The 17,100-nt window shown below is 38.2% G+C and overlaps 1 protein-coding gene across 1 annotated transcript in view; it reads right to left on the bottom strand.

Moving 5' to 3' along the window:
* The window catches only part of LOC141343281 (glutamate receptor ionotropic, kainate 2), a 232,558-nt gene extending 215,779 nt beyond the window's left edge, over positions 1 to 16,779 (bottom strand). Inside the window, exon 1 of the mRNA XM_073847876.1 lies at positions 16,268 to 16,779. Within this exon, the coding sequence (XP_073703977.1) occupies positions 16,268 to 16,394 (127 nt within the window). The 5' untranslated portion in view covers positions 16,395 to 16,779. The remainder of the gene's footprint in view (positions 1 to 16,267) is intronic.
* Positions 16,780 to 17,100: the final 321 nt, after the last annotated feature.

Here is a 17,100-nt window from a genome sequence, read left to right as displayed (position 1 = left end):
GATCAAGAAAGCTGTGTCTTGCCTACAGTCAAGCATGGTGGTGGTAGCATCATGGTCTGGGGCTGCATGAGTGTTGCTGGTACTGGGGAGCTGCAGTTCATTGAGGGAAACATGGATTCCATTATGTACTGTACATTCTGAAGCAGAACATGATGCCTTTCCTCCATAAACTAGGCTGAACGGCAGTTTTCCAACATGATAACGATCCCAAACACACCACCAAGATGACAACTGCCTTGCTGAGGAAGCTGAAGGTGAAGGTGATGGAGTGGCCAAGTATGTCTCCAGACCTGAACCCTATTAAGCACCTGTGGGGCATCCTCAAGTGTAAGGTGGAGAAGCACCATGTGTCTAACATCCAGCAGCTCCGTGAGGAGTGGAAGAGGATCCCAGCAACAACCTGTGCAGCTCTGGTCAATTCCATGCCCAGGATGATTTAGGCAGTGCCAGATAACAATGGTGCTAACACAATATTTTGACACTTTAGACAAGTTCACTTAGGGTGTACTAGTGTTGGGTTCGAGTCCACCTAAAGGCCGGGACACACCAACTCGACACCAACCAACTAGCGCCGACGAAAGCCGACCGTTTTGTCGCCTCTAGTCGGCTGCGTCTGCGGGCGTCTGGGCGATTAAACTGAGCTTGAACACACCGAACTGACGAAAGCCGACTGCAAACTAGAAGGTGCTTTCTGCGCATGTGTGAGGAGATATACCGTGGCGTACCTGCAGATGGCAGTAGTCTGTATTTTCATTCCAAGAAGAGAACCCGGAAGAACCGCCGCACGGTTTGCATAGCGTTTTCCGTTATGACGTACAGCGCTGGCCTGTCTTGGATCAAATTGATCAGCTCGCCTTCAATAGCTTCGTTCCACACAGCCATAGTTGGTTTCGAATTGCGAAATGATGACTGCGAACCGATTCCCTCTTGACTATTTTCTTTGCTTGTTACGTCACTTCACGTTCAAGTCCTCCACGCGCTCTGATTCGGTGTCTGAACAGCCAATCAGAGCGCTCTCTTTCCCAGACGGCCCCGACAAGCCCGACGCCGATTCAACATGTCGAATCGGGCAAACTTTGGCCGACGCGAGCCCGACGAAAGCCGACGAAAGCCGACGCGAGCCGACGTGCGGAACACACCGAACCGACGCGCTTCACCGACGCCCACCAACTGCCCGATGAGGCCAGACGGCCGATCGTCGGCTTGGTGTGTCCCGGCCTTAAGTCGAGTCCAAGTCGAGTCCGAGTCTTTAATCATTCGAGTCCGAGTCCAAAATGGGCCGAGTCGGACTCAAATCCGAGTCCACATGAGTCGAGTCAGAGTCCAACTAAACACTACTGTTTGTCAGTATCTTAACCTGGTTTTAACCTTTACAACTAGAATAAGGCAATGCCAATTTAAATGTAACAAAAGCAAACCTCTATTGCATATTGCCATTTTGATTTTTGATTTCACACCACCTCATAATTAGTGTCCTGTTCAGCAAACTTAAAGTCATGTAACAGAAGTTATAGCTTATGTATTGTGACATATTTCAGAGTGAAATAGCTTTTAGAATGTGAAAAATTATAGGGCAGGACAGAACTTGACTTTATTTGTTGTTATATAGTAAATGTATAAATTCAATTGGGTGGGTAGGAAGCTTAGTGAATGAGACCTGAGGAGCAGAGAAAGCACCTCTTATCTCTGTGGCTGTGTTTTGGGTTTTATATGACGAATGGTTAGACCTTAGATAGGGTAGATGGCATTTTTTTTTTTTCTTGGATGAAAATGAGGCTGTGAGGGTTAATGACAGTTTTTAAGTAGCAGTCTACGGAAGCCATGGAATAAAAGAGTAAAAAAAAATACATTTGAGTTTATATTTAAAAATTTCACGATTCCGAGATTATATCTCACAATTCTGATAAGTCATTCTCCCTTTTCCCTTTCCAGCTTAAAATGAATGAGTTTATATCCCACACTTCTGGCATTTTTTCCCCTCATAACTGACAAACTCACTACTGTTGAGGTAAATTGAGTTATAAAGTCTGAAATACAACATATGAACGACATATTAAAAAAAAAATCTGAATTGTGAGATGAAATAAATGTAATATGACGCAGTCTGCTGCAGCAGGTTTAAGCTGCTGTCGCTTTAAGAACGGATGCACAGATCATATATTTTGACACATCTGTATTTCTCCCAACTGTTCAAATTAACTCAAGACAAAACCGACTGTACTTACATGAATACTCTCCAAGATGGTGCATTTTGACATTATTTTTTGTGTAAGTGTGTAGCAATAACATGCAATAGAATGCTTAATTCAGCATTCACATGCTGACTGAGAGGCGCTTTCGGTGAGCCCGCTTTGGGTATGTGTATGCAAAGAAACCAGCTGGCTTTCAAGTACTGGCAAGACTTTTAAACACGTGTGAATACTGAATGTCACTTTCGTAATAATGCATCGAGTCAGTAAAATTTCTATCAACTTTCCCTGGACTCGGCTATAATTCCCGAGTCCGAAAAGCTTGAGTCCGAGTCAAGTCCGAGTCAAAATGCATCCGAGTCCGTGACAAGTCCGAGTCCGCTAAAAATTGTACTCGAGACCGGACTTGAGTCCAAGTACAAGTCCGAGTACCCCAACTCTAGGGTGTACTTCCTTTTGTTGCCAGCTATTTTGACAATAATAGCTGTATGATGAGTAATTTTCAGGGGACAATAAATCTATACTGCTATACAAGTTGCACATTGTCTACTCTAAAATATAACCAAGTTTAATTTCTAGAGTATTTTCCTTTGAGAAAATCTACTGAAATTGTTGCTGAAATGTGATGGGTGTATTTCTTTTGTGACATACTGTATGTGTTAGCATGGCACACAATTTAGTTATTGGCTACTTTTATGGTGGCTTTGTGTTATAATTTATCATTGGACAACCACCTATGATACACAGTTTAGCTCTATGAAGCGATTTTTATTTTCCAATCTCAATGTAAGGCTGTTTTTTCTGCCAAAAGCACTCGAAAACCACATAAAACAGAATCCACATCACATTAAACAGAATCTGAATCAAGTTGTATCACAGCGCAGATGAATCGTTACAATCGTAGCAGTAAAATCTGACTCAATATCCTATTACTGTGCTACAGATCTGTTGAGATTTTCAAACATCCACTCCGCTGTATTCCCTGAAGTATACAGCACTTATTTACATTCCCCAACACTTTTCAACCGCACACATAATCTGAGACACTCGAGACGCTCTCCTAAACAGCACGCTCTCTAGTCGAGAAAGTACTGAGCTAGAGGAGTCCCCAAAGTCTCTCCAAGCATTTTAGAATTATGTTTAATTTAAGGGGAAACATCCTTTATTTATTTCTCTCTCTTTCTCTCTCTCTCTCTCTCTCTCTCTCTCTCTCTATCTCTAGCTCTAAATGTCTCTCTCTCTCAAGTCTCGCTCCTCTAAAGTCTTCTCCTCCAAAGGACTGATGAAGCCTGACTGTGACATCTGGGGAAATCAAACCACGGCATCCTATGGTAAAAGAACACACTTACACGCACACACAAATGTGCACACACATGAAAGCACACTGCTTTCAATCCGTGATTCCTCTCAACCCAACCCTGAATGCTCGAGGAGTCATATTGAGTTCTCTTTTTCCCAGGCTGATAGCATTCTCTGCGGGCTTCCAGGGAAACTAGATTACAGCTTTAATGACAAAACTGTAAAATTGTTTTGACAAGAATCTGGTGGAGACATGCACACATAAAAGCATGTGTTTAAAAATATATACATAAATACTTCAATGTCCAGTGAAGATAAAAAAGGCTTATTTTCATGCAGCCTCTTGCACAATACTATGTCATGACTTTAAAATACTTTTACCATAGTGTATAACTTGTACACTAATATATTTTGACTTTCACATCACAAAACCAGCTCCCTTTTTATGCCTTTTCTGATGTAGTAAACTTGCTCGGAAGCCCACCTGGTAAAGCACTGCATTTGCAGTGCAGAGCATGCATATAACTAGTGACAATGAAACAGGAAAAACGGTATGGATGTTTCAGTTAACCTTGGTTAGGTTTAGGGTACGCTTTAGTGTAGGTGGTACATTGTTTTGGCAACACAATGGAGAATTAACCTTTTAGCACCATTCACCATTGCATTTCTAAACTGCCGCAATGCATGCAACAACCAAATAAAAACGTAACAGATTCACATTCATTTTATTCAAATCTAATTTAACATGCTTTCAGCACCCCCTCACTGGACATTTCACATTACAAGTGTGGGCAAAATGTGCAAGACACAATGCAATATCATTTAAAATCTTTTAAAGATTTGTTTCCACCAACATGTAAAATCCATCTCAAGAAGCACTTGTTGTATCCACCTCGTACTTTGAAAACACAACTTCATTTTTGTTTCCAGGATGTCAAAATTCAACCAATCAGATTGGAGCTCACTAGGTTATGCTCTGAAGATAAGACTAATGACTAAACACAATGACCTAGTAAAATGCTCTCAAAAACATGGAGGAGACCAAACAAAATGCTTCTCATGCCTACATTTTGCCTTTTCTAGAGCTTGACATTATTGATCATCATCCATTATGGTTGTATGGAACAACCAAATGCATGCAGTGCAAACATTCATCAAAAATTCTACCTTAGTGTTCCACAGAAGATGGAAATTAGTATACATTTGGAACAACATGGGTATGAGTGAACTTAGGTGAACTTTTATGCTTACAGTGATTTCTATAAATAAAATTTCCCATATCCACACAAACTCCTACCAGGTACAACAGCAAGCCTCACATGTACACACACTCATGACCTTTGTAAATGAAAGCCTGTATGATGGAAATGGTCTGGAATCTCTTATGGAAGTGCTTACACTACGCTTGACCTATCGACATTCGGCCAGTGAAATTTCCTCTCAGTGAAGCGTGACCTGATAGTCAGAGCACAAAGGCCAATAGTTTACGTCAGATCTATGTTTCCCACAAGACTTGTGAGGGAAGAACATCTCAAATTCTGAGCTGTTCAAAAAAACTGAAGTGTCTTATTTAGCCTCTCCATCCCTCCTTCCTGTTGTTTTTAGATCTTTGTCGAAAATGTCAGCTGGGATGGGCCTTGCCGAGCAGAGTTGGTGTTTAATAAGGACCCTGATTCGCTCCCATCTGCTGGTGAATGTGATGATTCTGTTTGGGCTGTAGGGTACTGGACGTGCTATTGATTTTGCAGTATCAATTGAAAACGGGTGAGGAAGTGTGAGGCGGAGAATGATGAAAACAAAGAAAGGATTAAAGATTTTCTCTCCACTGAAATGGTGCTGATGATCAGCCAGGGGATCTGTGGATCTCTTTCAGAACCAGCCCTCATTTACTCTGACCTGGAAACCTAAGAATGATGTAACTGACTGTGTTATTACATAGTTACTACATTGTAACATAACACAAAGGAACAATGCAGACCAAACAAAATGGTTACAAGTCCTACTGCAAGTTATTCAGATAATCTTTACTGCCGTAATGAGATGCTTTTGGTGCAACAGCCAGAATATATTTAAATGCAATGTAAATACACAAAAAAAACTTCAGAACAACCGAATGTGCTTTAGATTCAATCAATCCTTAAATTTTAATGAAATACTGTATTACTTATACTATTCATTATAATTAATGGATTAATGAATATATATCATTTTCATGTATTAATATCAATTAATACATGAAAACTACCCGGTTTGGACATTACACTCTAGCAACAGCACTGAAAAGGAAACATCAGTGAATCCAACAAAACAAGGTGAAGTGGGTGTGTCAATAACCACACAATCAGTCAACCCTTTCATAATGTAGTTTGAAAGACTTTTTGAAACTTAAAGAAGTGGCCAACAAGCGTCAAAAAAGGTATTGACATGCACCTCATGCCTCCGGAGAACTGCTAACATTCTAAACGCCGATCCCACATTTAATATGACATTTCAGATTGGATTTATAGCATATCAGCAGAAATTCCCAAGACTACCTAGTCAGAGTGAAAGAACGAGTTTTCGATATCTAGCCCTTTGGCTTTGCATCCATATTGATTTCTCGGAGCAGATTTTAAATCATGTTTCTGTAGTGAACACGGGCCTGAGTGTACATACCCTACAGTGAGATTATTCAAATTTATCAAGATGAATTATTGACTCAAGATTGAATCGTGGAACACCGGGGTCTGTCTGTGATTCTGACCATTTCTTTTACAAAGAACATTCTTCAAAATGCACATCAAGTTTTGTATGCATTACTGGCATGCTACACAAAATGGAATTCCAATATTTTAATCCCACCAATCACAGTGCTAAATCTGATGCAAGCGTGTGCTATGCAAATCAGATTCACACTGTTAACAGATCAGCGTACTTGGCCAAATTGACATTTACAACTTCAGTTCTATTTGCTTAGCAACATACTGATATCATATCAAAGTCTTGTTATTGCAAGTCCACTCTGCAGTTATATATTCCCTCATTATTTACAGTCATTCAAGTACAGCTTATTTCTATTTTAATAAACAGAGACTAAATCTCCAACACTGTTGGCCAGCAATGGTATCTTTTGTTCAAATCACACACATGCAAAGTGTTGTCTAGTTAATATGCATAAATGTTTTTTTGTTTGTTTGTTTGTTTGTTTGTTTGTTGTATATTAAATGACCTTGAGCTTGGAAAATACTCTACATATAAATCTTTCTCATGCAGGTCAGCCACACATACACACTCATACATAAGCGACATGAGCCTCTTCATAACCCAGGAACAGAACATTTTTACCCACTGATAGAGATCTTCAACTCAGCCAAGCTGAGAACGAAATCTTGTGAACTGAAATGGAATTACCATTTGCTTCATCGCCTGCAACTCTGCCTCTAAAAGCAATTCCAATGCAACTCCTGCTGTGGAGCCAGACGGTGTAGTACTTGCTGTCTTCGCTACCAAGAGTTTGCAGTTGCCCCTTTCTTAACTAATTCTTTCTTATCTTTTTTATAATGAATTTACATATAAATATATACTTAGGTGCTACTTAAGCTGGTCAAAGTATAATACATTTTAATTTAATTGCAATCAATATGCTTTTAGTGTCCCCAAACTCTTACATTGAATTTATACTTAAGTACATTTCCACAAATATACTAAATTCCACTGTTCTCACAAGTGACAAACCAACATGTTTTACAAGAACCAAACAGTTCTCAAATTCTGTGCATCAGTAAATCTGCATTTACTCTTTTGTTCATGTTTGGTAATCCTCCAACAGAGCTACAGAACTTTCAGCTATCTCAGAGCCAAAAAAAGAGCTTTAATATTCATCATATTCAAACATGCTCTGTACGTCCAGTGGTTTTGTGCTGCCCATCCAATTATTCCTTAATTTTTTGGTCTCATCAAATGGTGCAGCTTAGCTCCTGTTTATACGACTGATTCTCCTGCAGTTTCATTGGCCATACCCACACCTGCAGTGATTCTCTGCCATGAGACTGCCACTGCAAATTGCAACTGCTCCAGTTTTATATCCCTGTGGCACATCTCAATCCTCAGGTCCATCGCTAAACACGCAGTACAAAACAAACTAATCTGTTATAATCTAACATGTGTTATTTACACTCACTGAGCAAAGTCTAGAAATTGACCCATTGCAGTCTTGAAGGAAATCTCAAAGAAAAGGTTAGACATAGTATCCATAAAGGTACCCTCAAAAATGGCAACCTAAAAATGGAAACAGTTTACTGGTTGTACATGAGTCAAAGATATAATATAATATTGTTGATACAACTTAAATACATTATTTCCTACCAACAGCATTCAACATGGCTTCATGAAAAGATGGCAGGAGGAGTTAAAAACCAGTATCAAGTGTCAAGTCCAAATCCAAAATCATATTTGCATGGTGTTGGTTTTGTCATGGACTCAGAAGCCTTTGGATTTAGTTTACTTAGACTCAATTTCTTTTTTTCTTTTTTTTTAGTCTTGACTGGGATTCAACACTCAAAAAATGGTACAGAATTCTGTCAGTGGGGTGGTATCTTTTCAGAAGGTACACTTTGTACCTTATTAACTCCTAAAGGGTCCATATAAATACCTTGAAAGGAAGATATTAGTACCTAAAATGTATGTATTAGTACCTAAATGGTACATATTTGTACCTTTTTACCCCAGTGACTAAGGTCTTGGCAAGGACTCGTACTTGAACAAGTTGATCTTAACTACAACACTGGTTGAAATTTTGTTTGGTGGGACATAAACAATTTTGATCTTTTCTGTGAAACAGCAAATCGCATTCGGGGTCAACATGTTTAGCTCGCCTTCAATAATTTAGTTGGAGAAGCTTCATAAGGAAGCTTCCAAAAGAGAATCTCTGAGTGTTGTATGAGTTTCAGGGGTTTTGCAGTGCTCATGTTGTGTTGGTTGAGGTAGCTGTTGGAAATTTAAATGACTAAAATGAGGTCAGTATAGACTAGGTGTGTAGAAGAGCAGCATAGAGATTTTAAAACGCAGCTGCAAACTGAATTCCAAAGCAGGTAATGTGTATTAGTGGTTACAGGACGAGTATCAACAACACACAAAGAGCTTTTCCCTGTCTCAGAAAAAAAAGGATGGAAATATCTCCAACATTGCTTCCCGAGGTTTAGTGATGGCCAAGAGAGAATAATAACTGACAACTATGAAATGAGTGCTTGTTGAGCAGATTTTAAATGGGAGAAGCTGTTTGGTTGTGCCTTGAAGCATGGCAAACCTTTGAGTGCGGCTATGATCACTGATCCAGAGAAAGATCAGAGCAGAGGTTCGCTTGAATAACTGAAGAGAGTAAAATGGATTTACGTGGGCTGATGGTAGCAATTAAAACTAGTCCATGTTGTACAGGAAGTTTTTGTTCAATAAGTGGTCTAGTGAAGAGTAAAAACGAGTGGAAACAAGAGGCAACGCCATGGCCAAGGCCTCAAGGTCCAGCTTATACAAGGATGGAAGTACAGACACAAGCCGTTCAGAGATACCAGAGGTAAATAGAATTGGAGCTTGCTGCTTGCAGAGGCAGTATAACATTAAACTCTACCTGGGGACAAACCTGTAGGTGGGCAAATAGAAACAGTATGAGGACACAATGGGGATCGAGGGAATGGATTGTAATAGGTACAATATATAACTGGGAGATCAAGACTTTGGTGGTTGTGAGCATTGAGCATCATAAGGGGATGAAAGATAAATCCAGTCTCATTGGAAAAATGTGACTGAGGTGAAATTTCTGCAAAACAATACAACGTTGCTTCCCGATGTTGGGGGTAATGTATTTAAAGTAATGCAAGTTATGTAATCAGATTACTTTTTTAAGTAACTAGCATTTTAAATTCACAACAAAATATCTGAGTTATGTTTTTAAACAAGTAACAAGTTACTTTGTTTTCCCATTTATTTACTGACACCTCTCCTGTCCCTGTGGTTTGAGGTGCAGAGGCACTTCCTTCAACCTGAATATTTGATTCTTCAGCTTTCATTTCTGGTGTGAAAAGGCCTTTACAGTTACCAAAAATATAACCTTTGGGGGTTTTGTTATTAAAAACACAAAAGCAAGGCCAGCCCAGATGACGAAAAGTAATGCAAAGGTAACATAATGCATTACTATATTTTGACACTTTCAAAGTGAAATGTCTTATGAGTCTTTAATACTCTACTGCATTTAAAAAATAATTTATCACCTACCTTAAACCTAATTCGACAGTGTTAACAAAACAAATGTGAGATAAAAACATCCATGCCAATTTTGCTTGGTTCTACAAGTCTTTGAGCCTTTTTAGCGTGACTCACTTTTTACTGGACTGTTTTACTTATTTGACAATGTGAGAAAAAACATATAATTGAAGTCAAACCTTTACATACACCTTGCAGAATCTGAAAAATGTAAATTATTTTACCAAAATAAGAGGGATTTTTTTTATTAAGTACTGACCTGATTAAATTTCGCATAACAGATGTTTACATAGTCCACAAGAGAAAATAAGAGTTGAATTTATAAAAATTAACCTTTTTCAAAAGTTTACATACACTTGACTCTTAATACTGTGCTGTTACCTGAATGATCCACAGCTGTGTTTTTTGTTTGTTTGTTTGTTTAATGATAGTTGTTCATGAGTCCCTTGTTTGTCCTGAACAGTTAAACTGCCTGCTGTTCTTCAAAAAAATTCTTCAGGTCTCACAAATATTTTGGTTTTTCAGCATTTTTCAAGCCTATACAACAATGACTGTATGATTTTGAGATCCATCTTTTCACATTGAGGACAACTGAGGAACTCATATGCAACTATTACAGAAGGTTCAAACGCTTACTAATGCTCCAGAAGAAAACACAATGCATTAAGAGCCAATGCATTTTCAATGCAACTTTTAGAATTTAAAAATCAGGGTAAATTTTACTTATTTTATCTTCAGGGAAACATGTAAGTATCTTCTATAGCTTAACTAAGTGAAAATCCTACCAAAACATCGGTGCGCATTTGAGCCTGCTCTTATAGTTGCATATGAGTCCCTCAGTTGTCCTCAGTGTAAAAAGATGGATGGATTATGTGATTCAAACGTCAAACTGTATTGGTTTAGAAATCACACACTATGGTAAAAAGTGTTTTTAGATCAAAACATAGTATTGTGCAAGTAACCTGCACAAATAAGTATACATTTGTGTGAAAAGGAATGGAAATTGTTGGCATTTTACTACCTCTAGTGTTAATTTCAGCAGGAAATTACAGTGAATTGTATGTAAAGACAGAGGAACATTTTTCTAATGAGCCCATAATGGGAAAAACTGTCATCATCACAATACACAAATATATAGAGTTTACAAAGGTGCACAAGGCAGAAAGAAGGCAGTAGAAAAAGTAGAAAGCTTTGAAAGTCCAGTGGTGGCCTCTAAAGCCTGAATTAACAAGCCTACCCTGTCAAGTACGTCTAAAAAGTTCTGTGGGAGGGTAAAAATGGTTAAATAATGACAAGTGAGTGTAAAAATGTCAAAAGGAAACTTTTAACTCAAGTGAACTGGACTACCTTCACTCTGCTGTGAAGTAGTTTGCAGGAAAAAGGATGTGGGCTGTGATATGGCAACCCACTGGACAGAAACCATAACACTAATTATTTGTTATTACTGGAGAAACTCCAAACTCCTGGTAGTACAAGCGACAAGTACTCCACAGCCTGGCTGCCCTCGTGTTGCTATTGGCAAACAAGAACGTCACAAAACAAGGTAGCAAAAAAAACAATAGTTCCATGAAGAACCTTTATCAGCAGATATACATTTTTTGCAGACTTGTGGGTTGAAGTACCGTGGGAATGACTTGTTCTTACTCATCAGTTATGTTCCATTCATATTCTATTTATTTCTTTGAACGACAGACACAGACTCAGTATTGCTGAAGCTAAGAGGACATAACAGAATCATGCTCTTGGTTGAAAGCGTTTCAATGGACAGTGGTATAACAACTCATTGTGTGTATAGGAACAACCTTGAAACATGAGATATGAACTTTAAGCTCTGTGCTCAGCATATAAACAAATATAGATGGCTATGATATGCTCTCCTTTGTCTCTCAAGGTCAGGTATGTCCTTGATGAAGTGGGCCCGCACCGGAGGTCATGGAATCAGCACTAGAGCAAACGAATGGTCAGCACTACTGAAGGACAGCATACAGCCTCACTGATTGGAAATGCTCGCCACTTTTAGATTCTTTTTAATCAAATGTGGTTGTCATAAATTGAAGTGGAAATTCAATCCAATGCAATCATAATCTGCCTAAAATACCAATTTATGATTCAACCAGTGGCTGAAGTCTGGGGCGGGGTTACCTATTTGAAAAATGACATATAAGGGAGGTGTTCGATTTTTTTTTTTTTTTTTTTTGCAGTTCTGTTTGGTCATGTAGTGCCATTATTCTTAAGAACACTGGCAATGACACAACAAATATTAACATATTTTAAATACTCATTTAAATATATATATATATATATATATATATATATATATATATATATACACACACTTTTAGAACAAAAATTTACAGATAATGTACTCACCCCCTTGTCAACCAAGATGTCCATGTCTTTCTTTCTTCAGTCGTAAAGAAATTATGTTTTTTGAGAAAAACATTTCAGGATTTCTCTCCATATAATGGACTTCTATGGTGCCCCCAAGTTTGAACTTCCAAAATGCAGTTTAAATGCAGCTTCAAAGGGCTCCAAATAATCCTAGCTGTGGAAGAAGGGTCTTACCTAGTGAAACGATCGGTTATTTTCTAAAAACATTTACAATTCATATACTTTTTAATCTCTAAACAGAGCACACACAAAGCTAGACAAGATGAGCATTTGAGGTTAAATAGTTTATAAATTGGAATTTTTTTAAAAAAAAATATACAATTGTTTTGCTGGATAAGACCCTTCTTTCCTCGGCTGTGATTGGTTAGAGCCATTTGAAGATACATTTTGGAAGTTCAAACTCAGGGGGACCATAGAAGTCAATTATATGGAAAGAAAACCTGAAATGTTTTCCTCAAAAAACATAACTTTCTTACGACTGAAGAAAGAAAGACATGAACATCTTGGATGACAAGGGGGTGAGTACATTTCTGTAAATTTTTGTTCTGAAAGTGAACTGCTCCTTTAAGGACTTCTGCAAAAAGTCTTTGTTTTGATCGTGAGGTTGGTTTGAAAATGGAAATGGATTTACTTGTTATAAAATATCCTGCATGCAGCAAGTATTAGAAGCACTTTTAGACCTTTTAGCTCTTTTTTTTTTCCTGTTGCTCTTGCACTGTAGGGAGAAAGACTTTTCGTGCCTTGATAGTCTGGCTGTGCTCATTAAGAGCATGCCCTGGTGAATTGTATTGTTTTTGACCAGACAGCTCTCTGTTTTGATTTTGTTTGTGTTGTGTTATGACCCGATCAGCTCTAGTTGTTATCTCTCTGTGGCACATCATTGTTAGTATTTGTTAATAAGTTAATTGTTAAAGGTAGTTCAGCTCTTTCTGTCTTTGCTGCATTTTTTCTCTCAGATGCTACTCAATTAAAATGTATACGTGACCCTGGACTTAAATTGCACAGGTATAATTTTAGCAATAGCCAAAAATACTTTGTATGGATCAAAATTATCTTTTTTTTTTAATGCCAAAAACCATTAAAGTAAAGATCATGTTCCATGAAGATATTTTGTAAATTTCCTATTGTAAATATATCAAAACATAATTTTTGATTAGTAATATGCATTGCTAAGAACTTCATTAGGACAACTTTAAAAACAATTTTCTCAACATTTTGATTCCAGATTTTCAAATAGTTGTATCTCAGCCAAATATCCGATCCTTACAAACCATACATCAATGAAAAAAAAATTATTTCGTTTTCAGATTATGTATAAATCTCAATTTTAAAAAATTTACCCTAATGACTGGTTTTGTGGTTCAGGGTCACATACAATCCACTAAACTGACCAAAAACAAAGAAGTTATCAAAATTACTTGAATAGCTATTTAGCTATTGGTTAGTTTTATTCAACTGCCTGCACGGCCTTGGTGATGTCAACTGAAAGTCTGTTTTGGTTTCTCTTTAGATGCAGATGTAAGTTATTACATTTTGATAAAAGACTTTTATCTTTGGATTTTTTCGCACTAAAATGTAATCTTTGTAATGTTTTCTCTTGACATTAGACATTTATTTGTGATTGCAAAGGCAAAGATGAAAGGTTTTTAAATGAAAGAAGAAGAAGAAAAAACGAACATGGGTCAGGATACTAAGCGCTAATTAGCCTTCCTTCATAAATTTTTTTTTAAATAAATAATAAATAAATAAAAACTTGATTGCAAGAGCTTACATACTACACTGAAAAAATCCTACCCTAAAAATAGTCTATTAACAAATTAACTGTTTATATTCATGTCAAAAAATATTATTGAACTTAACTTAAATATATTGATTTATACCAACAAAACTAATTTCATGCATTAAATCAGATAGTAATAGCTCTGTAAGATAATTACAAGTTGTCACTTTTTGCAAAGAAATTATTGTTTATATATTACAATTATTATATTAGAAATGATATTGTTTAACTAAAATGCTAAGTATTTAAATATCTAAATGTAAATGTATCATGGAATGATTTGTAATACAAACAGAGTTTGTTAGCAATAAATACAAAGCGTCTATCTAGACGTGTAGAGACTAGTGTGTGAGAGTGAGAGAAGGGCAGCTGAAGTCACAGAGGACGGTGGGACAGTGGCTGAGAGCCAGATGTTGTCACAGACAGCTGCTTCCTAATGCAGCGATGGAGAATGTGATGACACATGCAAAAGACAGTAGCGCTCGTTCAGTTTTTCCATCTCCCTATCATCCCATTCAATGTATTTTCTCTGCGCAAGAAGAGAAGACCTCACTTGTCCTACATATCTATGGATATGATATTAGAACAAACCTGTGCCACTTACACACCCACAAGAAAATATCCCACTGGAACTAAGAGAAATGCTATCTACCACACTATTTTTATGCACACACACACACACACACACACACACACACACACACACACACACACACACACACACACACACACACACACACACACACACACACACACACAACATCCAAGTGCTCAGCAGTGAATATCAGCATATAATGAGAAACAAAGCCACCATGAACAATAACAACAATAATAAGCATAACATATCCATGCATCTCTGCCAATTAACACCGCTGCTACTATTTTTAAAAATCCCATGGCAAATAAATCTCTAGCTAAATGGGAAAAGTGGACGATATGATACAATTTCAGAGAAAACTCTATAGGGTAAACCCACACAGGCTGCTTTCTTACACAAGCGTGTGCGAAATGCATTCTAACAATTAAAGCGCAAAAGCTGTGAATGTTTGTTTGCAGGCTTCAAATAATTCCCTTGTGGCAAGAAGCGTACTTACCCATTCCGCTAATTGCAAACCATGCACAGTAATGATAAACTAAATTTGGAAAATCTCTCTATTATGTTGCATTAGTTCCACAGTTTAAGGCAGCATCTGAGGAAATCAGTTATGAAAACAGGACTTGAAGGCTAAATTGTGCTGGTGTGTGTGATTGCGTGATGTACTTTCGGTGTCCTGGAGTGAGAGAAAAAACAGCTTATTACATCACATAATTAAAGGAAGCCCTGGGCTATGCAATGGAAATCCCTGAGGTGCATTTGACATTATTTGATTGTATTGATTGAGAGTGGAAAAGAAGCACATCAGACAGGCCTCACCCAAGAGAGCAACAGCCTTTGATACTAGTCTGCTGACGCTTTTCGGACGTTTCCTCTCACTGGGAAATTTCCTTTTATTGTTGACCATAATAAGACTGAAGCGAACATGTTCGCTCCTATTAAAACTACAACTCTATTAAGAAAGCGCCTGTGACTCAGTTCTGGGAGGTGATGCTGAGCTTGGATGGCCTTCCTCAAAGCATTCATTAAATGGTTGCTAATAGCAACATGCAAGAGAACATCTATGCAGTGAAAGCCTACACTAAATCATGTCTAACTTTTTTCTATGACGGTTAAAATATTATTCATAGCTAATGTCACAATAGTGCAATGCAAAACTGAAATGCACAGGTGGCTAATACACACTCGTATCCCGTATATATTAAACCGTCAGTGTTCTCTGCACTGAAAAAAAGGCAACCTAAAAACTGGTCTTGTTCACATCACAAATATTACTTACATTTTACCAGAATACCTCATATAGGTTAAATAAGATAAAAATAGCTTTTTAAAGGTGACAGAATAGACTAGAATGAAATGGAAGTTATATAAGGTAGGAACAGAACAAAATATGTCATTGCAACACTTCACACAGCCAAGAATTTTCGTGTCATGAAACAGAAACTGCATATTGTCTTATGCATAAGATGCAATATGCAACAGCGTATTGTACCGTGTTTAGAAGGGGTTTTGCATCCGTCACAACCTGTACGCAACTTTTGCATGTGTGATTGGGGCTCAGAAAGTTCTGTGTTTGGAAAAGTATCATTCCCCACAAATCCGCACCGACTTTTAACTCTTTTAACTGGGAAGTTAAGGTAAGATAGCATCTTTCATTTAACATCCAAGCTTTAGCTGATATGTTAACGCACACAGAGCGGCAACCTTAAAACAACAGCAAGAGCGTGACGGCTAATAAGACAAAAGGCGTCCTGTAAATGTGTTTTAAAAGGCTCTTACCGAATCTTAACACATGTGGCATGCCGTGAGAATATCCCACACACAGTAAGAGCAGCAACAGCCCAAGCCATCTCTGATGAGTTACCAGAGGAGAGCACATCTTCATGATGCCTGCGATGCACTGCATGTCATTCCCCTGGATGGATCGTAAGATTCCCACTTATTTCTGCTTTGGAGGTGTTTTTGTCAGCGGTGTGATCACGGCATGGTCACTGAGACAGAAGAGGACACTCCATCAGCGATGCTCCGCATGTCCGTCTCACTGCGCAAAGGAGCAACCTTCCGACCGGGCGTCCATGTTAGAGAGGGGAAATCCAGGAGAAATCCATGTACGGGTGGCCTGAAAGAGCGGAGCAATACGGGGATGAGTGATGAGAGCTAGTGTAGCGGATCGCTTGACGTGCAGGAGGCAGAAGCAGCGGCAGCGATGAGCGCAGGCTGCTCATGTAATGCTGTCTACTGCACTGCTGCACTCACACTGACGTCGAGCCGAGAGCAACGCGAGCGCAACACTGACCACTCACAACATCCATTTCCTACTCTAACATGCTTCACATCTCAAAGCGAATGCCGTGCATGGCTGTAACATCTCTGTTCATAGATATCATGTTCAGATGATGCTTCGGGCGCAGCCGTTTGTCCGTAAGCTCTTTGCTGTGCCCGCAGCCTCTAGTACTGTCTTCATACAAAAAGATTTTTTTTTTCTCACATAGTTTTCGAATCTAATAAATGATTGCAGTCGCACTAGACGAAAAACAAACCGTAAACCCTACAACGCACGTGCTTTCCTATAAATGTTGAAATTGCACTTTTTTATTTATTCTTTTATTATT

This window comes from Garra rufa, chromosome 9, assembly GCF_049309525.1.
Source record: "Garra rufa chromosome 9, GarRuf1.0, whole genome shotgun sequence".
Lineage (NCBI taxonomy): Eukaryota > Metazoa > Chordata > Actinopteri > Cypriniformes > Cyprinidae > Garra > Garra rufa.
This window is presented reverse-complemented; position numbering and strand designations above follow the sequence as displayed.